This window comes from Pristiophorus japonicus, chromosome 10 (assembly GCF_044704955.1).
Source record: "Pristiophorus japonicus isolate sPriJap1 chromosome 10, sPriJap1.hap1, whole genome shotgun sequence".
Lineage (NCBI taxonomy): Eukaryota > Metazoa > Chordata > Chondrichthyes > Pristiophoridae > Pristiophorus > Pristiophorus japonicus.
In genome coordinates, this window is record NC_091986.1 from 86,247,972 (window position 1) to 86,269,944 (window position 21,973).

At 42.6% G+C, this 21,973-nt stretch overlaps 1 protein-coding gene across 2 annotated transcripts in view; it reads left to right on the top strand.

The window, feature by feature from the left end:
- Positions 1–19,091, top strand: part of pcdh17 (protocadherin 17) — a 145,212-nt gene extending 126,121 nt beyond the window's left edge. The window contains exon 4 of one of the 2 annotated variants that reach the window (XM_070891446.1): positions 18,923–19,091. In XM_070891446.1, coding sequence (XP_070747547.1) covers positions 18,923–19,020 — 98 coding nt within the window. In that variant the 3' untranslated portion in view covers positions 19,021–19,091. Of the gene's footprint in view, positions 1–11,370; positions 14,110–18,922 lie in introns of those variants that run through there. The other variant, XM_070891445.1, reaches the window with a different exon arrangement.
- The last annotated feature ends 2,882 nt before the right edge of the window (positions 19,092–21,973 follow it).

Below are 21,973 nucleotides of genomic sequence, written 5' to 3' on the forward strand. Positions count from 1 at the left end.
TAAATACTGCACAAAGTGAAAGTGCTAGAGACCCCTGCCATGAAGAAGTGCCAAGAAACTGGGGCCTTGCACTGCAGCTCCAACTGGGGGAAAGGGAACCAGAAACTCGTAAAGGATCAAAGGTGAACTATCTTTAACAAAATAGTTTCCCTCCAAAATGGGAGAATTGTGGCCAGAGAAGGTAAACAGTCCCCTTTGTGCTTCATTAACATTCTCCCTCTGCTGTAGGTGCCTTTGGAAGGCCCATAAAGGATGCTCCCAGTAAACATGACAAATATCGTGCCTCAAAAAGGCATGCTGGGTGCAATTCCCAGTGTAGCCCAGAAATGCCCCTAGACTCATTCCAACGTTTTTGGCAGATGTAGAGAAGGAAGACTTGCTTGCAATCACCAACCGAAAATTTGGGCCACAGGCTACAAGGGGCTAAAACCCAGTGGATGCATGTTCCACCCCAAATTCTCCACTCCACAGATGGTCAGTCCCATTTCCTCCCTCGTATCCCTCTGGTATTTCATGCCCACAGTGTTCATCAGAATGAACCCACAGTTTCGAAGGTTTCCAGCGACTGGAAGCAAACTTGTGATTTGAATACATAATCCCATAGCCATTACATCTTGGAATGCTTATTCTGCAGTGTGAATGTAAAGAGGGAGCCTTAGGCTAACAGATATTTTAATGTGCAACACATGGTATGGCCTTATCGCATCCATCACTATCCCTAACTGCATTACATCATCCCGGTGGCGGCAACTCAGATCAATATTATGAAAATGGAACATAACTACAACCTTGTTTGTACCTTTCACCCTGACGTGTCAGTTGATGAGTTCTTCACCATGAAAAACTAGCTTAGCTCCAAAGCACAGAACACTAGCTGCAGGAGAGGAACCTAATAATTAAATATAGTCATGGTGACACAAATAAAATACTTAAGCTTAAATCCAAAAAATAAAATTACCTGAAAATTGGAAGCCAAGATAAATGTGTGAAACATGGGGACAAAATCTAAAAACAGAACAATATCAAAATAATTTATCAAACATTGAAAAATAAAAGCTATATTTCTGTTCTGTATGTGGTGCCTGGTGGGTTTTCCACTGTTTTTACCTCTCAACTGTGGAAGTAAGCCCCCATCAAAGCTTGGAGAAGGAGTTGTGTAATACTGATCTGCCACATAGTTCCCATTAAGCAATGGTGGACAAGTTCAGGTTGGTCTTAGCTCTCTTCATGATATATATATTTTATTTATAATTCCTAGGAACTGAGTATCCTCAGAGAAGGCATCATTGCTTGAAAGCACTTTTTCTTTTACATGACAGCCAAGTCAGTGGTAGCTTTTTTACCTTTGAGTCAAATGGTTGTAGGTTTAAGCTCCACTCCTAAGACTTGAGCATGTAATTTTGGATGACACTTCAGTGTAGTACAGAGAAAATGCTACACTGTTAGCAGTGTCATTTTTCAGATGAAATGTTAAACCGAGACCTCTCACAGGCGGATGTAAAAGATCCCATGGCACCATTTGTTTCCTGCATTACAACAGTGACTACACTTCAAAAAGTACTTAATTGGCTCACTTATCCAAGTGAGTGCCCATGGTGCACCTCAATGGAGGAATGGCATTGAAGCTTGCACCAGGATTGTATGAAGGTCTATGGGGTCATGAGGGAACCCAAAGATCAATGGTTGTAACAGGTGAGTTTTGTTAACCCTTCTAAAATTGCAGGTACATCCAGTGTGCTGCATCTGTCAGGCAAGGTAGAAAGATTTGCATTTATATGGAATCTTTCATGACCTCCGGATGTACCAGAGTGCTTTACAGCCAAGAAAATACTTTTTGAAGTGTAGTCACTGTCGTAATGTAGGAAACTCAGCAACCAATATGCGTACAGCAAGGTCTCATAAACAGCACTGAGCTAATGACCAGATAATCTTTTTTTAGTGATGTTGGTTGAGGCATAAATATTGGCCAAAATTCCCCTCTTCTTCAAAATAGTACCCATGGGAGCTTTTACATCCACCTGAGAGGTTTGAATGTCACATCTGAAAGAAGGCATCTCCAACAGTGCAGTACTGCACTGAAATATTGGCCTAGGTTTCGTGGTCAAATTTCTGGAGTGAGCCATGTACCCACAACCCTCTGAGTCAGAGATAAGTGTGCCAAGGCTGATTCTGAGCCTTATTGTGTCCCAACAACAACTAATGGAACAAATTAAAGGCCCACACTTAGCACGTAGATTATATGAAAGTTGTCCACATAACAGGTAGGGTGATCTGAACTGATGCTTACATATTAAAATTCTCTGAATATAATGAAGGAGGAAAATAAAAGAAATGGGCTGGGAGTAAAGTTTTATTTCAAAACCAGCGATAAGGCAACTGCCAATTCCAGATTATGTACAAGTCCCACTAACACCAGCCACACTTCCCATGAGCAGCCGCCTAAATCGGGCAAATGGCACTAATCATTTGCCATTGCCATAGGCATCAATTACAAGGGTGCCACTTAAAATGTATTGGACTCCCCAGCTATTTTGGGCAGTTCAACCTGTAATTACAGAAACAGCCACTCTCTCTTTTTCAGCACACAGGTAAAGCACCTCCACGTCGAGACCCCTCCTAGGTGGTGTACGCTGGCGACGTATTTCTTCCGCCAGCAGTACAGCCTCAATTACGACACGCAGCTCCTGTTTGTGAGCCTGGGGGAGCGTCAGGTCCGCCACACGGGGGCTGCCTGTCTTTTACCAGGAACTCATCAGGGTCTGGAATAGTCGTCACCAAGCGCAGCTCTTCCCCGTCTGGAGTAGCGGCTGTCCTGCAGGAGCCGCTGCTCAGGAATTCGTACCTCCACGACCGCGGTTTTAGGTGGCAGGCAGAGGAGAGGGCTTTGGCTGGCGAGGTGACCAGGGTCAGGGACTTGCTTGATGGCGGAGGAGCGGACTGGATGGCGGCAGACGTGCTGGCACAGCGCCTAAACTGGGCCAACGTCTGGCGTATGGCCAATGCCATCGAGTCGCTAAAAACAACGCTGGGCCCTGACTCCGTTAGGTGTGTCAAGGAGACTGAAGCACGTGGGGAGATCCCGTCGGAACTAACCCCCGTCCAGATGGAATTCGTCATCGGCACTAAGCCCCGAAACCTCCCTCGGGAGCCGGCACCTCACAACTTGAGCCTCCTCGGGAAAATCCCCTCCATGCCTTTCAGTTCTGCGCGGAGGGGATTCCTGTACGGGCTGCTCCTGCAGACTCTCCATCTTGCCGTCCTCGGCTGCCGTCCGGACATGCCATGGCGCACCATCTTGCCATCTGGAGGATGGAGTGCACTCTACGCGGGAGTCCTCCCCTTATTTATTGGGGACTTGGCCTGGAGGGTGTTGCACGGAGCAGTCCCGTGCAATAAGTTTTTAAGTCGGTTCACGGGCTCCCAGATGGCCTGCAATTTCTGCAGTCTGGAAGAGTCCATGTTCCATGTTTTTATTAAATGTACGAAGTTGCAGCCCCTGTTGCAATATTTGAAGGGGCTGCTTCTCAAATTCTAGTTGCACTTCAGTCCCACACTCTTGATCTTTGGGCACCCTGTGCGGAGGGGAGCGGACAGGTCGGAAGGCCTCCTCGTTGGACTGCTCCTGGGCACGGCCAAGGGGGCCATCAGCCGGTCCAGGCAGCGGGGGGTCGAGGGGGTCATTCAGCCCGGCTGCCTGCCTCTCTTCCGCGGTTACATCCGAGCCAGGGTGTCCCTGGAGATGGAGCACGCGGTGTCCACCGGTACGCTCGTGGCCTTCCGTGAGAGGTGGCCGCCAGTGGGACTGGAGTGCATCATCACCCCCGGCAACCAAATTTTAATTTGATGGTTTTTATCTGAAGTTTAATTTGTTTATTTTGCCGGTTTTAGTGCCCCCCCCCTCCTCTTTTAGCCAGGGGCATTTGTATAATTTGTGTTTTAGTGCCCACAGGTAAAGCGCTTAACTAGGGTCATCTCTTGTTCCCTTTTCAAAAAGCGAGAGCCAGTGAAACAGGCCTATTAATGGATGTTAATTGTTTAGTGGTGCGTGTCCTCAATTATTCACTACTAACATTGACATTTAAAGAAGAAAGTACTTCCAAGGTGCATATTGTGAATGTAATTGTCTTTCAAATTTTCCAAGGGAGTTATTTCTTTCTTTCTTAACTCTTTCAGAATAACATCCCATTGTTTATCCTCCATTTTCTAATTAGAGCAGTAATATCAGGCGAGTAGGATCCCTCGAGTGTTCATGCATCTCACTGCTGGGGCCAGTTTGTTTTCAGAGACATTTTATTTTGTTGTTTACATTTTCTAACCTCCATGTTTTCTGCATGGTTACATCACTAAAGCTCCTTTGTTAAACTGTTCACTGAGGGAATGGGAGATGCAGTGTACAAGTCATTTAAATAGGATTCTTCTTAAAATGAATTAAAAAAATAACTGAGGGAATCATCAGGGGTTAAATATTTATCCTTAAGAGTCGCCTTTTTTTTTAAATATTAAAATTAATAAGAATTAAAGAGTAGGTTCCATAAATTCTCACTCCCACCTTGGAACGTCAGGCACCAGGAGCCTACATTGAAATGTAGGTGCTAAGATCAGCAGTTCCTGTAGGATTTCTGTCATTCCTGCTGGGTGTGCAACATCATCAAATCTACTTTTAAAATCCTTTCCTTATTTTTGGGGGGATAGTGGAGCCACAAAGTCAAGAAGGGGCCAAGATTTTAAAGCGGGAGGCTGGAGACCCAGTGACTTCAATCAAGGTGATGAGACTAGCTTATCACTTGTGAACATTAGACATTTGTGCTCGAACAGATGCTTCTCATTAAATACTAAACATACTTGTCTCTGTCATTAAAAGGGAAACTGAAATGAAACGAAAATGAACTCGGCCACTTGAATGAAAGAGCCTGCAAGCCCAATTGTTCAGCCGAGTTACCAAGAGAGAACAGTGAAAAAATTGTTTGAAAGTCTGACGTACACATCCTGCTGTAAATTTCCATCTAATTGAATTATTGGTGCCCTTTCTTTAAATGTATTTTTTTCCCTTTCTTTCTTTAAATCTGCACCTGTCATTTCCTGGCTGAGTAGTGAACAGGAGCCCTCTGCACTTCCCAACTAAATATTTCCAAATGCATATCATAAACAACCTGGCATAAATCACTCCATGATTTTTACTTTCTTTCCAGTGGCGGAGCATCTGGCCTTTGCTCAGCATCACCACTTGATAAACTAAACAAGACTTTCAAACACATCTATGGTGAACAGAAGCGCACAGTAGAGGTTGCATCCTGCCACAGCACTGTAGCACAAGCTGTTGTTGTAATTTTGATATATTAATACAAAGAAAAATTGATGTGAAGATTTGTGAAAAGAAAGAACTTGCATTTATAAAGCACCTTTCACGGCCTCAGGGTGACCCAAAGCATTTTACCACCAATGAACTAGTTTTGAAGTGCCATCACTATTGTAATGTGGGAAATGAGGCAGCCAATTTGCACACAGCAAGGTCCCACAAACAGCAATGTAATTAGGACCAGATAACCGGTTTTAGTGATGTTGGTTGATGGATAAATATTGGCCAGAACACCGTTCTTTGAATAGTGGATTGGGTTCTTTTACACCTCGGTTCAACGTTTCACCTGAAGTGCACTAAATTATTGATATTGTGCTCAACTCTCTTGAGTTGGATGAAACCCACAACCTACTGATTCCAGGGCGAGAGAGACAAATATGTTCATAATTTGATGTACTCTCTTCTCCTTTAAGATGCTTCTTAAAACCTACCTCCCTGTCCTGATCTCTCCTGTGGCTCGGTGTCAAATTGTGTTGGATAATGCCCTTGTGAAGCACCTTGGGATGTTTTACTATGTTGAAGGTGCTATATAAATGCAAGTTGTTGTTGTTCTTGGACTGATTTGAGAAGTTGCCAAATCAACTAGCCCCCGATTTAATACACACAAGTCTGGCACTGGAATCCGAGACTTTGCTACTTTTGGCCCAGCTGTTGCACCATTCCCTGTGGGTGGGAGTTGTTTGACCAGGTCAGCAGTCCATGTCTCAGCTCACTCATAGCCAGAAAATATGGTGACCTCTGCTTCTGGCAGCAGCGTCTGTGTTTGCGCTGCCAGTAGAACCACCAGCTTTTCTCAGTGGTTCTCGGTACCTCTGAAGCGTAGTGCTGCCCCATTCACTTCATAGCACTGCAAGCAAAGTCAAAGCTGCCATTAAGCAATGTGAAGAACGTATTTTACCAAACATAGTCAAGATAGGAAATCTTCTGATGTTTATGATGATGCTACACATACTGACTAGAAAAGCCTTCCCCACTGGATATTTAATATATAATTAAAACGGATTATATAATCATTTATCTCATTGTTTTTTTCTGAACCTCATTGTGCGCAAAATGGCCACTGCGTTTTCCTACATTACAACCATGACTACACTTCAAAAGTACTTCATTGGCTGTAAAGCGTCTTGGGACTTCCTGATGTCATGAAAGTTACTATATAAATGCAAGTTAATTCTTAAAATGGTAGTTATTAACAAAATACATCATCAAAGTATAATGGTGTTACTAATTTCTTGCTATGTACTGCAGATAATAAATGTTAGGAAACAGAGACGCATTTGCCCCAACAGATCCAAAAATAAGCTTCTGAAAACTTCCTTAGCACTGGCCACAGCATGTACTTATTTCATAGTTGAAAAATAAAAAAAATAAACACACATACCTTAAATCATATTGCTATACAGAAACATAGAAAATAGGTGCAGGAGTAGGCCATTCGGCTCTTCGAGCCTGCACCACCATTCAATAAGATCATGGCTGATCATTCACCTCAGTACCCCTTTATTGCTTTCTCTCCATATCCCTTGATCCCTTTGGCCAGAAGGGCCATATCTAACTCCCTCTTGAATATATCCAATGAACTGGCATCAACAACTCTCTGCGGTAGGGAATTCCACAGGTTTACAACTCTCTGAGTGAAGAAGTTTCTCTTCATCGCAGTCCTAAATGGCTTACCCTTATCCTTAGACTGTGTCTCCTGGTTCAAGACTTCTCCAACATCGGGAACATTCTTCTTGCATCTAACGTGTCCAGTCCCATCAGAATTTTATATGTTTCTATGAGATCCCCTCTTATCCTTCTAAACTCCAGTGAATACAGGCCCAGTCGATCCAGTCTCTCCTCATGTCAGTCCTGCCATCCCGGGAATCAGTCCGGTGAACTTTCACTGCACTCCCTCAATAGCAAGAAAGTCCTTCCTCAGATTAGGAGACCAAAACTGAACACAATATTCCAGGTTGCGCTGCGATTTCATCTTTAATAATTGATTCCAACATTTTCTCCACTACTGATATCAGGCTAACCGGTCTATAATTACCCGTTTTCTCTCTCCCTCCTTTTTTAAAGAGTGTTGTTACATTAGCTACCCTCCACTCCATAGGAACTGATCCAGAGTCAATAGACTGTTGGAAAATGATCACCAATGCATCCACTATTTCTAGGGCCACTTCCTTAAGTACTCTGGGATGCAGACTATCAGGCCCAGGGAATTTATCGGCCTTCAATCCCATCAATTTCCCTAACACAATTTCCTGCCTAATAAGGATTCCCTTCAATTCCTCCTTCTCACTAGACCCTTGGTTCCCTCGTATTTCCAGAAGGTTATTTGTGTCTTCCTTCGTGAAGACAGAACTGAAGTATTGGTTCAATTGGTCTGCCATTTCTTTGTTCCCCATTATAAATTCACTTGATTCTGACTGCAAGGGACCTACGTTTGTCTTCACTAACGTTTTTCTCTTCACATATCTATAGTAGCTTTAGAAGTCAGTTTTTATGTTCCCAGCAAGCTTCCTCTCATACTCTATTTTCCCCCTCCTAATTAAACCCTTTGTCCTCCTATGCTGAATTTTAAATTTCTCCCAGTCTTCAGGTTTGCTGCTTTTTCTGGCCAATTTATATGCCTCTTCCTTGGATTTAACACTATCCTTAATTTCCCTTGTTAGCCACAGTTGAGCCATCTTCGCCATTTTATTTTTACTCCAGACAGGGATGTACAATTGTTGAAGTTCATCCATGTAATCTTTAAATGTTTGCCATTGCCGATCCACCATCAACCCTTTAAGAATCATTTGCCAGTCTATTCTAGCCAATTCACGTCTCATACCATCGAAGTTACCTTTCCTTAAGTTCAGGACCCTAGTTTCTGAATTAACTGTGTCATTCTCCATCTTAATAAAGAATTCTACCATATTATGGTCACTCTTCCCCAAGGGGCCTCGCACAACAAGATTGCTAATTCGTCCTTTCTCGTCACACATCACCCAGTCTAGGATGGCCAGCCCTCGAGTTGGTTCTTCGACATATTGGTCTAGAAAACCATCCCTAATACACTCCAGGAAATTCTCCTCCCCCATATTGCTACCAGTTTGGTTAGCCCTATCTATATGTAGATTAAAGTCGCCCATGATAACTGCTGTACCTTTATTGCACGCATCTCTAATTTCTTATTTGATGCTGTCCCCAACCTCGCTACTACTGTTTGATGATCTGTACACAACACCCACCAGCGTTTTCTGCCATTTGGTATTCCGCAGCTCCGCCCATACAGATTCCAGATCATCCAAGCTAATGTCCTTACATTAATTTCCTCTTTAACCAGCAACACTACCCCACCTCCTTTTCATTTCTGTCTATCCTTCCTGAATGTTGAAAACTCCTGGATGTTGAGTTCCCAGTCTTGGTCACCTTGGAGCCATGTCTCCATGATGTCAATTATATCATATACGTTAATTGCTGCCTGCACAGTTAATTTGTCCACCTTATTACGAATACTCTTCGCTTTGAGGCACAGAGCTTTCAGGTTTGTCTTTTTAACACACTTTACCCCTCTAGATAAACGGGTCCTTTTCAGAATGGCAGGCAGTGACTAGTGGGGTGCCGCAGGGCTCAGTGCTGGGACCCCAGCAATTTACAATATACCTTAATGATTTACATGAAGGAATTGAGTGTAATATCTCCAAGTTTGCAGATGGCACTAAACTGGGTGGCGGTGTAAGCTGTGAGAAGGATGCTAAGAGGGTGCAGGGTGACTTGGACAGGTTAGGTGAGTGGGCAAATGCATGGCAGATGCAGTATAATGTGGATAAATGTGAGGTTATCCACTTTGGGGCAAAACCACGAAGGCAGAATATTATCTGAATGGTGGCAGATTAGGAAAAGGGGAGGTGCAACAAGACCTGGGTGTCATGGTACATCAATCATTGAAAGGTGGCGTGCAGGTACAGCAGGCGGTGAAGAAGGCAAATGGTATGCTGGCCTTCATAGCTAGAGGATTTGAGTATAGGAGCAGGGATATCTTACTGCAGTTGTACAGGACCTTGGTTAGGCCTCACCTGGAATATTGTGTTCAGTTTTGGTCTCCTAATCTCAGGAAGGATGTTCTTGCTATTGAGGGAGTGTAGCAAAAGTTCACCAGACTGATTCCTAGGATGGCTGGACTGACATATGAGGAGAGACTGGATCGACTGGGCCTTTATTCACTGGAGTTTAGAAGGTGAGAGTGGATCTCATAGAAACATATAAAATTCTGACAGGACTGGACACGTTAGATGCAGGAAGAATGTTTCCGATGTTGGGGAAGTCCAGAATCAGGGGACACAGTCTAAGGATAAGGGGTAAGCCATTTAGGACTGAGATGAGGAGAAACTTCTTCACTCAGAGAGTTGTTAACCTGTGGAATCCCCTACCGCAGTGAGTTGTTGATGCCAGTTCATTGAATATATTCAAGAGGGAGTTAGATATGACCCTTCTGGCTAAAGGGATCAAGGGGTATGGAGAAAAAGCAGGAAAGGGGTACTGAAGTGAAGAATCAGCCATGATCTTATTGAATGGTGGTGCAGTCTCGAAGAGCCGAATGGCCTACTCCTGCACCTATTTTCTATGTTTCTATGTTTAGAATTTTGCTGTAATGTGGCCTTTTTGATTTTTGTCTTGGGTTTCTCTGCCCTCCACTTTTACTTTTCTTCTTTCTATCTTTTGCTTCTGCCCTCATTCTACTTCCCTCTGTCTCCCTGCATAGGTTCCCATCCCCCTGTCATATTAGTTTAACTCCTCCCCAACCGCACTAGCAAACACTCCCCCTAGGACATTGGTTCCGGTCCTGCCCAGGTGCAGACCGTCCGGTTTGTACTGGTCCCACCTCCCCCAGAACCGGTTCCAATGTCCCAGGAATTTGAATCCCTCCCTTCTGCACCACTCCTCAAGCCACATTTTCATATGCATTATGGGAACACCTGAATATCTATTATTATTCATTTTCAATCATAAAACTACTAAACTATACAAAACAATTAACGTACAAAGACTAGCGAAGGTTTTGAAGAACCTTTTTTTCAGAATAAGGTTGGAACCAAAATGTGTTTTTTTTAAATTCTGATATGAGTAATTAAATGAAATTGTGGTTTGCAATGCATTTTTAATTGCAGAAAGAGTAGTCCAAAGGAATATTAATTTGGGAGTTATTCTCTTATAAATTCACGAATTTTGGGAATCATTTTAATACATTTTAATAGTTGTGTTTATAACATGGTATTTAATTGATCGTTACTTTGCAAAGCTACATAATGAGCAAATGGAAGAAAGAAAGACTTGCATTTCTAGCGTGTCTTTCACGACCACTGAATATCTCAAAGCACTTTATAGTTAATTAAGTACTTTTGAAATGTAGTCACTGTTGTAATGTGGGAAACATAGCAGCCACTTTGCACACAGCAAGCTCCCACAAACAGCAATGTGATAATGACCAGATCATCTGTTTTTGGCATGTTGATTGAGGGATAAATATTGGCCAGGACACTGGGGATAACTCCCCTGCTCTTCTTTGAAATAGTGCCATGGGATCTTTTACATCCACCTGCGAGTGCAGACGGAGCCTCGGTTTAACGTCTCATCTGAAAGACGGCACCTGCGACAGTGCAGCACTCCCTCAGCACTGCACTGAAGTGTCAACCTAGATTTATGTGCTCAAATCCCTGGAGTGAGACTTGAACCCACAACCTTCTGACGCAGAGGCGGGTGTGCTACCCACTGAGCCACAGTAGATATTAGGTATATATTGAGTGTATATGCTACACGTAACTATTAAGGAAAAAGTTACTATCATTTACATCTTGAGTTATTTTAGCTTTTGAGATCTTACTGCTTGAGGTGACACTTGTATCTATGCTCCTGACATCTGATTTCCGCTACCTAGAACAGCTAATTGGTCTGCTAATTATGAGTTTATATATTAATGCGAGTGTTCTGCTGGCTAAAGTAATTTGTTCCCTAAGGCATAACCGGTTTTGTTTTTTTTACAGAGAAGGAGGACTGTGTCAACTGTACTGATGAATGCCGTGTCTTAGGTCATTCAGATAAATGCTGGATGCCTCAGTTTCCTGTTCCGAACCAAGCTGAATGTTCAGACTATCGGCGGAATCTTTTTGTACCTGCAGTAGAGGCCTCAGTTGAATCTGAAACTCAAGAAAACACGACTCCTACTGGGAAAAAAACTTTCTGTACTTTTGGGAAGGACAAACGAGAGCACACCATTCTTGTTGCAAATGTAAAACCCTATTTAAAAGCTAAGCGTGCTCTTAGTCCTCTCTTGCAAGAGGTCTCATCAGCTGCAAGCAGTCCTGACAAGACTTCAGTTGCAGGCAGTAACAGCTCAAGTAAACGATCTCTGGGTGGATTTGAGGTGAAGCAGAAAATGGCCGACACTTCAGTAGAGTCAACCACCCAATATTTAACATCTGATACCCACTACCCATCGCCTGATAAACAACGTGATAGCCACTTCATTACACCTGAAGCAGTGGCAACCGTTTTTGCAGATGTGCATTCCAGAGTTGGCCGGGAGTTCAATGAGGTGGACACAGTCCTGGACCAGTCAACCCGGGACCTTGGAAGGGACGGAGTGGATGCTGAGCAGGTAGTTCGAGAAATCGACAAGCTTTTACAAGATTGTCGAGGAAGTGACCCTTCAACTGTGAGAAAGTGAACGCTGTGTAAATTAGTGACAGTTGACTACCTTTCCTCTAAAGGACAAATCACTCAAAAGTTTCAAGGCAGCATTTTTTCTTTCAGGTGATGAAGCACCAGTGGCAGAATACAAGCTGATTGATGTCTGTGAGCTAGAAGTCAAAGTGCCCATTTGTGCAATTTTCATTGCTTTTTTTGTGTCTTAGGAAACAGAAACTACTTTCACCAGACTAGTTATGAAAAATTAATACGTTTCATTCACTAAATTGAATTTCGACAATCTCAATATATGCCCTTCCGAGAACGAAGAAGTGGGAAGTGCCGTTGCTGTCAAGCTAAGTGAGTACAGCTCTGCATATAAAAAAATCATTGTTTAACAGAAAACAATGAAGGGCAGCATTGATAAGAAGCAGGTATCAGCTTTCCAGAAACCATTACAAGTCTTTAATTCAGAGTGTACAGTTATTGTCAGCTGATGTAGTTGTCCTTATGAACTAGGTTTATCTGCAGTGAACAGTGCATCATTGATTGTCACCTCACAGGACATTTCATTCTGGATCATTATGCAACAATGCACATCTCGATCATTTGTATAAACCCACTTTAAAATATTTCCATAAAATGGGTCTGCAGAGGGAACACATTTGCCCCACACTCTCAGACCTAATATAAAACAAGTACAAAAGGGTTATTCTCTAAGCTGTACTACCAAAGAGTGACATTTTAGTGTCCAGTTGTTTAAATTCCTCCTCTGCATTTTAGCCATCAAAATGTTGTCACCATATTATTGTCCAATGGTAAAATATGTTGTGTCCCAGATGAAGAAATACTGTTCCATATTTGTAGATATTTATGTTACATTCAAAATGGACACTAAAATGACTCGTTAAGGGGAATACCTATGAAGTACTAGCAAAACAAAACATATCGATGTGCAAATGTAAGAATCATGGAGTGTTTACACTGAATCTAGCTTTTTAATTGATTTATTGCAATATCAGTGCATATGAGCCAAACTTGTTAATTGTACTAAGAGCTATATTGTGTATTTTATTAAATTAATATATAGATGTGTTGCAAAATATTTGGGCTTCTATTGTATTTGGCAAATGTTGCCTTAGTAGCTGTCGAACTCTATGAGTTTAATTTCACTATTTTCCCCTTTTTCCCTTTGAAATGTGGGAAGCAGTGTACACGAGCAGATTCTGTTTAATGAGCCAGTAATGTATGCTTCAAAGTAACCCATCAAGTATATCAACCATTCAAAGTATGGTGACTGAATTAGAAATGTGTATTTGTCAGTAATATCTTGGAATTGTCTCCATATTTTGAAATGTTTCTATATTGTTGAGTTTTTTTTGTGTGCGCTGCAGTTTTTGTAGAATCGAACGATGTCAGGTTAACTCAACTTGATAGCTAAAAGGAACAATACGCTTGCTTAATAATTGCTTGCACAAGAGGTGAAAACTAATAGAAGCAACTTGAGCAGAAAGCTCATCAGTGACACTATTTAGTCACTTTGCTGTCCATTTTCTGTGAAGAGCTTTCCATTAAGTCCATATCAGCTTAATAAAAACATAACTTCAACGTTTTAATTAACAACAAAACAAGAAAAGTAATGCTGAATAGCAATGAGGTATTTGCACAGCCTCATTAAGCTGTAATTTGAGGCTATTTGTTTTCTAATTTGAGTAGAAGTCACCAAGGTCAGCAGCTAGTCCTGATAGCCAACATAATATACACCCACTCATTATTGCCTAATTACATTATTTTGGCATCAAGCAGCATTAATCAGAGCAGTATTCGGGAGGGATTTTTGCTATCAAGGTTTGTTGGCTTGAAATGTAATTGAATGAAGCCTGATTGAGGTCCTGACTTCCCAGCCCCCCTTGGTCCTTGGGCTTATGCTCTGCATTTATCAGTCCCTGTCACCCCATAGGGCTCAGAGCTACACCGGGCATCTGGTGAGAACAGCATATGTTGTATGGAATAACTCAACCGCTATTGTTAAATGGCTGTGTTTTAATGTGATCTATCTGGAATACGAGGACAAAGAATTAAAGCAATTACTAACATCAGTGTTACTTGCTTTTGCATTCATTAAAGCAACAGAAGTATGCTGGGCTGTCTATACCACAGGACACCTCTTTGAAATTACAGATGTGTGACTCCAGTAGTAATGCAAGGTATTGTAACTGTCAAAATCAGTTATCTGTCTGCCAACAAATTACAGCTCTTGTTTAGCAGATTAGACAAAAATATATTCTTACTGAAAGAATGTCTCAGCTGAAGAAATCTGCTGGCATCGTGATTAGATATTAAAATGGTGTCCCTGTCTTTGATGAAAAATAACAGCTTAATTTATCTGTTCCAAAAAATATAATGAAATTCTACACTTGCTGAGCCAATTGTGTAAATTGCTGATAACTAGATGTTATTTTGGAGTCCTGTGTATGATCTAAATTGGTAAATAAACCCACATCTCACAAGAAATGAAGAACTTTGCAATGTCAGTCATATGATTGATTATATAACCAAACACTAGGATCAATAGCTTGCATTTGCTAATATCAGTGTGATCACTAAACAGCATGAAAGTCCAATCAAAGGAAGTGAACCATTATTTTTCCAAGCTTTGAAGAGCAAAAAAAAAGTCATGGTTTTGTAACAGTGTTAGTTCAAATAAGCTGATCTACTGTCAAACAGTAGTGTGACCTATTGCTTACCTACTGCTGACATAACATCATTTAAAAATATATATTGTTGATTAGGTAACAATATCATAAATTTAGCTTTACAAGAAATTTATAGGGGTTATTTTGGCCAAAGGGCGTAAACAGGCGCTAAATGGGTGCAGTGCTAATAAGACACACCTGTTTGAAAGTCTGGATTTAGCACACAATTTTGGTCCTAATTGCTGATTACCATAATTTGAATTTGCCTGGAGGTGCTAAACCAGAGATACCTGCAGGTTTAGCACTAAAGTGCTGATTAGATGCAATTTTCGTGGAGCAGTATCTGTGGGCTTCTCGCACCCACTTCCACTGTAGGTGTGGAGTGCTCTGGCTGGCACTGCAGCACATTGCAGGATGGCTCAGGGACCGAGGGAAAGGGCGCACAGGTTCACAGATGCAGCAGTGGAGGTCTTGGTGGCAGAGGTCCAAAGGAGGAGGGATGTTCTGTACCTGCAAAGGGAAGTATGCCACCTTGCCCTTCTGTCCAGCTGTCCTCCCATTCCTCATCCAGGCCAAGGGGGATCCCTAGCAAGATGCCTATGACGAAGCAGTCCATTTCTTCTGGTGGCTCCTATAAAGTGTCCAATAAGGTGGAGTAGCAGAGTACTTAGTCTTTTTAGGTGAATTCCTCAGCGAATTTCCTGAATAAATGTTGCTCAAGTGTTGATGAAGTCTTGACAAAGTGTCCCGATATGTTTCAGAGGTCCTCTTCACAGCTCCAGCAGCAATGACCACGAATAAGTATCCCCTTAATTAGTGATTAAAATCGACCGCAATGCTGTGTTAGGAGAGGGCATTAGTTGATGCATTAGCCACCAAAATGCCGTGCAGCCTCTTTAATGAGTACTAACAGACATCTTAAGTGGCAATCAGCTATTTAACGTTCCTCTGAGCGGCCATTCCTAGCGCTGGCTTCACCTCCTTTACCAAGATTGCGTCTTGCGCTAAACACGGCTAAACTCGCATTTCAGTTTAAGACCCCACGTAGGCCACCTCTTTCACGCCTAAAGTATTTGACGAAAATGGCCCCCATAGAGCTGTTATTCCATCTTGCAAGGAAAAATCTAACACATCACCGGCATCATATAAAAAGCTTTCAGTGTAGGTATCACTAGGATATTTCAATACATCCAATCATATGATGTTTTACTTACCAGTCAGATAAAATTTATGTGAGGAACCTCTAACCACATGACATTAGAACAATGTGTATGATATAAGAACCTACCACAGGAGCACCTGAAAGCTCTCTTAAAAGTCAGCACAAAAGAATAATGTATGAAAGTAGTAACCAAAATGCAACACAAAATAGAAACTTAAAATATGGATTCATGAGTATCGAACAGAAGATAACACAGGAACGTAGAGGCCTGGTTAGGCACAACAAAGGGAAAAGGAATCTGATGACTGCTGACTGGTCTAGAAAAAAGGACAATCAGTCTTTGTAACAACAGAATGAGAAGCAACAAATCAAGAATGTGCAAAGCAGCAAACAAAATAAAGAACAAAATAGAAGTAGAAGAGCAAAGTGGCAGAGTATCTTTGAGAATTATATACATTTTTAAGAATATATGGATTGAGATTGGAGATGATAAGGAAGAATCACAAAATATTTCAGCTGGTGTCAACTCTGTTCTGAATATGACAACTCTTGGTGTTGATTTGTAACAATCCAATCCTTCTAAACTGAATTCCTCCATGTTTTGATCGTGACCATCCTTTAGGAAGTGTTATGTATGTAAACATTGTAAATGTGTAAGACTTGCCACCAGAGGGCACAACTGTTGGAGGCCCAAGGGTCACCTGACACCTTGTGCAAGGGAGTATAAAAGGTGAGCTGCTTAGGCACTCTGGAGTTGTATTAAAGAGACTAGGGTCACCTCAGTTTTAGTTCACAGTACTCAGTCTTATGATGAACGGGCCTTGCATCGGGGACTAGATGGATCTGCACCTTGGCGCCTGTGAAGTTGCCGATGCCTGGTTCAAATAGCGACGGAAATATGCTCAGCACTTGAGCGCACGAGGGCGTCATCCACCGAAGATAGCGCTTTGATGTCATCCCAGTTCCATCGAATCATTCCTAGCCAGCTTCTGCCGAACAGCATTGGGCCATCGGCTGGATAATCCACAGTGATAAGTCATGCACAGCTCCATCGTACGATACCTTCACTGCCGCACTGCCAATGACTTGCAGCTGCAGACATGTAGGCCCTGCCATGTATAGTTCTGCCTGTTAACGGCGTTATTTTATGCACAGTACTTGCCAGTAAGCTTCGATGCTGAAAAGATATCAGTTTAGTATTATTGTTCGTGGACATGAAAGCCTGGGCTACCGTGATGGCCTTGTTCAGGTTTGGGGATTCGGCAGACAAGCAGCTTGCGAAGAATGACCTCGTGGCCGATTCCAAGCACGAAAAAGTTCCGCAGCATTTCCCCCAAATATCCAGCAAAATCGCAAGGTCCCGCAAGGCGTCTTAGGTCGGCAACATAACTCGCCATTTCCTGGCCCTCAGAGCGATGGTGCGTATAGAAGCGATACCTGACCATTAAGATGCTCTCCTTCGGCTTAAGGTGTTCCCGAACCAGCATACACAACTCTGCATATGTCTTTTCAGTTGGTTTCGTCGGTGCTAGCAGATGCTTGATGAGGCTGTATGTTGTAGACCCACAAACAGTGAGAAGAATCGCCTTGCGCTTGATCGCTTTATCGTCCGCATCCAGCTCATTGGCCACAGAGTACTGGTCGAGACGTTCAACGAAGGTTTCCCAATGATCACCCTCTACAAATCGTTCAAGAATACCAACGGCAGCCATGACCGCGTGAAAGTTCATGATCTGTTACTCGTCGCCAATTGTTATGTTTAGAATAACTCCACAAGACTGAGTACTGTGAGCTTAAACTGGTGTGACCTTAGTCTCTTTAATAAAACTCCAGAGTACCAAAGAAGCATGGCAGACAACCTTTTATACTCGTTTGCATGAGGTGTGCTAGTTATCCATGGATCTCCAATAGGTGCGCCCTCTGGTGGCAAGTCTTACACAGTTATAATATTTACATACATAACAGTAGACATGATGAGTTCATCCTGAGCAGGTGTAAGTTCATCCTGAGCAGGTGTGAGGAATTCATTCTGAGTAGGCGTGAGTTAATCCTGAGCAGCATGATGAGCAGCAGCGGCATACCATGTAGTGTGCATCTTCACTTGTTGTACATGCAGTATTACCCCTTGCCCAGTCCAACAGTTTATAGCGTTCGGACTTGTGGAATAGACAACTCAAAACAAAGATTTTTGGAATAAGTTCTCTTTACTTAAAATCAGCAAAAGATTACAAGTAAGCCAATAGTACCATTACACACAGTAATCCGGATTACTAATAAGCATGCACAGGTCTATTCCTTTTCTCAAAACTCAAGTGATCTTAAGCAAAAACTCACAAGAACTAACACCAGCAAGTGGGCAATTCGGCAGAGGCTAGCCATGGCTCTTTAACTGGCAACTGAGCAGGTTGCCCTCGACTGCAGCAGTACCCAATGTCCTTTCATAGTACTGTTTTATACCCCTAGAAAACCTGGGCAGTGCCTTTGTGTGTACATGTTTCATCCAGCATGGGTAATGGCCAACATAGTTTTTTTTTTCTCTTCTCCCAATCAATCATTCAGGGATTGCGAGGGGCATTCCTCCAATCAAATTCCTGGTTGTTCAGTTATTCATAAGAGTTTTCAGAAGAGCAGTAAACCATATGGTCACATCACACGTCATTACTTTGTATTCTGTTTTTTTACAGAATTCCCATGGTATGTTTTCTCCCTTTAGCCCGAAAAGTCTTGTTTTATGATCCCGTGCCCTCCCCCTCACTATGTCTGGAACTTTGTCTCAGATAAAAGGGATTTGTTTATCTGGAAATACCCCCTGCAGTCTGCCATTTGAAACACAGCTTTTAAAATATCTCAATCACAGAACAGCTCACAAGTTAACAGGCACATTTGCTCAACAGAAAATATATATTTTTTCATGAGGCATATTGGTAATTGAAATTTGGTAAATTTTAAGCCAACTTTCATAAAATCCTACGCTCTACCCTCAAGTGGTTGTGTAATCAAATCTTGGGTCACAGGCACTTACTCTTTGTCATCGTTGTCTTCTTTCTTCAGCGTCTTCTGTCACAGCTTGGCCAACTCCTGATGTTTGCATCGCCTGTTCACACGGCAGATTATCAATAGATATAACACAATCACCAACTGAACAATGACCAGATGTGGGAGATAATCCTTATCCAAGAATGGACCTCGATATTCACACCGATATCCCACCAGGCTGAATCATCCCCGACTTTATGTACTTCTTCACATAAATCACGTTTTTTCTGGCCCAAGGTATAATCGTGCTTTTGAGACTGACTAACACGTCTCATCAACTCTACCAAATGTTCCGGCAGAGGTGGAATGTCATAACCGCACTGTGTCACATTCTTGTGTAATTGTTCTTTTAACTCACCTTTTACAGTGATATCTACTTGCCTATGCGAATAAATGCTTAACAAAGCCCGTGCCCCAAATCTCACAGGTTGGACCGAGGTAAAGCAAAATGTTCCTGTCGCAATAGGACAAGTTAGGTTACCGTACTGATATTCCCGGTGCATTGTGGTGACACAATATTCACCCTTTCTCCTGAATGCCGATTGTACGGGGAAATGCTGTTCCACAATTACCTTCATGGTGCAGTTCCATGCTATCCCATCCCAATCAATCCCACACGCAGGAGCTGCATGCTCTACCACATCGTAAGGTAAAAAGGAATGTGTCCCAAACTTGAACACTTAAGGTCTGGGATCATCCATATGGTTCCATCCACCTGGGTCACATACTTCGGGGGTTCACTATACTCTACTAAATAGTCTGCCGGATGTACTCCTATGCTCTCCCCATGGAACAGAGGATTTGAGGTCACATAAGGGATGGTTTTCTAGACCAATATGTCGAGGAACCAACTAGGGGGAAGGCCATCTTAGACTGGGTGTTGTGTAATAAGAGAGGATTAATTAGCAATCTCGTTGTGCGAGGCCCCTTGGGGAAGAGTGACCATAATATGGTCGAATTCTACATTAGGATGGAGAATTAAATTGTTAATTAAGAGATCATGGTACAGAACTTAAAGAAGGGTAACTTTGAAGGTATGAGGCGTGAATTGGCTAGGATAGATTGGCGAATGATGCTTAAGGGGTTGACAGTGGATGGGCAATGGCAGACATTTCGAGACCGCATGGATGAACTACAACAAGTGTACATCCCTGTCTGGCATAAAAATAAAAAAGGGAAGGTGGCTCAACCTTGGCTATCAAGGGAAAATAGGGATAGTATTAAAGCCAAGGAAGTGGCATACAAATTGGCCAGAAATAGCAGTGAACCTGGGGACTGGGAGAAATTTCGAACTCAGCAGAGAAGGACAAAGGGTTTGATTAGGGCAGGGAAAATGGAGTACGAGAGGAAGCTTGCAGGGAACATTAAGACGGACTGCAAAAGTTTCTATAGATATGTAAAGAGAAAAGGTTAGTAAAGACAAACGTAGGTCCCCTGCAGTCAGAATCAGGGGAAGTCATAACGGGGAACAAAGAAATGGCAGACCAATTGAACAAGTACTTTGGTTCGGTATTCACTAAGGAGGACACAAACAACTTTCTGGATATAAAAGGGGTCAGAGGGTCTAGTAAGAAGGAGGAACTGAGGGAAATCCTTATTAGTCGGGAAATTGTGTTGGCAAAATTGATGGGATTGAAGGCCGATAAATCCCCAGGGCCTGATGGACTGCATCTCAGAGTACTTAAGGAGGTGGCCTTGGAAATAACGGATGCATTGACAGTCATTTTCCAACATTCCATCGACTCTGGATCAGTTCCTATTGAGTGGAGGGTAGCCAATGTAACCCCACTTTTTAAAAAAGGAGGGAGAGAAAACAGGGAATTATAGACCGGCCAGCCTGACATCGGTAGTGGGTAAAATGATGGAATCAATTATTAAGGATGTCATAGCAGCGCATTTGGAAAGAGGTGACATGATAGGTCCAAGTCAGCATGGATTTGTGAAAGGGAAATCATGCTTGACAAATCTTCTGGAATTTTTTGAGGATGTTTCCAGTAGAGTGGACAAGGGAGAACCAGTTGATGTGGTATATTTGGACTTTCAGAAGGCTTTCGACAAGGTCCCACACAAGAGATTAATGTGCAAAGTTAAAGCACATGGGATTGTGGGTAGTGTGCTGACATGGATTGAGAACTGGTTGTCAGACAGGAAGCAAAGAGTAGGAGTAAATGGGTACTTTTCAGAATGGCAGGCAGTGACTAGTGGGGTACCGCAAGGTTCTGTGCTGGGGCCCCAGCTGTTTACATTCTACATTAATGATTTCGACGAGGGGATTAAATGTAATATCTCCAAATTTGCGGATGACACTAAGTTGGGTGGCAGTGTGAGCTGCGAGGAGGATGCTATGAGGCTGCAAAGTGACTTGGATAGGTTAGGTGAATGGGCAAATGCATGGCAGATGAAGTATAATGTGGATAAATGTGAGGTTATCCACTTTGGTGGTAAAAACAGAGAGACAGACTATTATCTGAATGGTGACAGATTAGGAAAAGGGGAGGTGCAACGAGACCTGGGTGTCATGGTACATCAGTCATTGAAGGTTGGCATGCAGGTACAGCAGTTGGTTAAGAAAGCAAATGGCATGTTGGCCTTCATAGCGAGGGGATTTGAGTACAGGGGCAGGGAGGTGTTGCTACAGTTGTACAGGGCCTTGGTGAGGCCACACCTGGAGTATTGTGTACAGTTTTGGTCTCCTAACTTGAGGAAGGACATTCTTGCTATTGAGGGAGTGCAGCGAAGGTTCACCAGACTGATTCCCGGGATGGTGGGACTGACCTATCAAGAAATACTGGATCAACTGGGATTGTATTCACTGGAGTTCAGAAGAATGAGAGGGGATCTCATAGAAACGTTTAAAATTCTGACGGGTTTAGACAGGTTAGATGCAGGATGAATGTTCCTGATGTTGGTGAAGTCCAGAACCAGGGGTCACAGTCTAAGGATAAGGGGGAAGCCATTTAGGACTGAGATGAGGAGGAATTTCTTCACCCAGAGAGTGGTGAACCTGTGGAATTCTCTACCACAGAAAGTTGTTGAGGCCAATTCACTAAATATATTCAAAAAGGA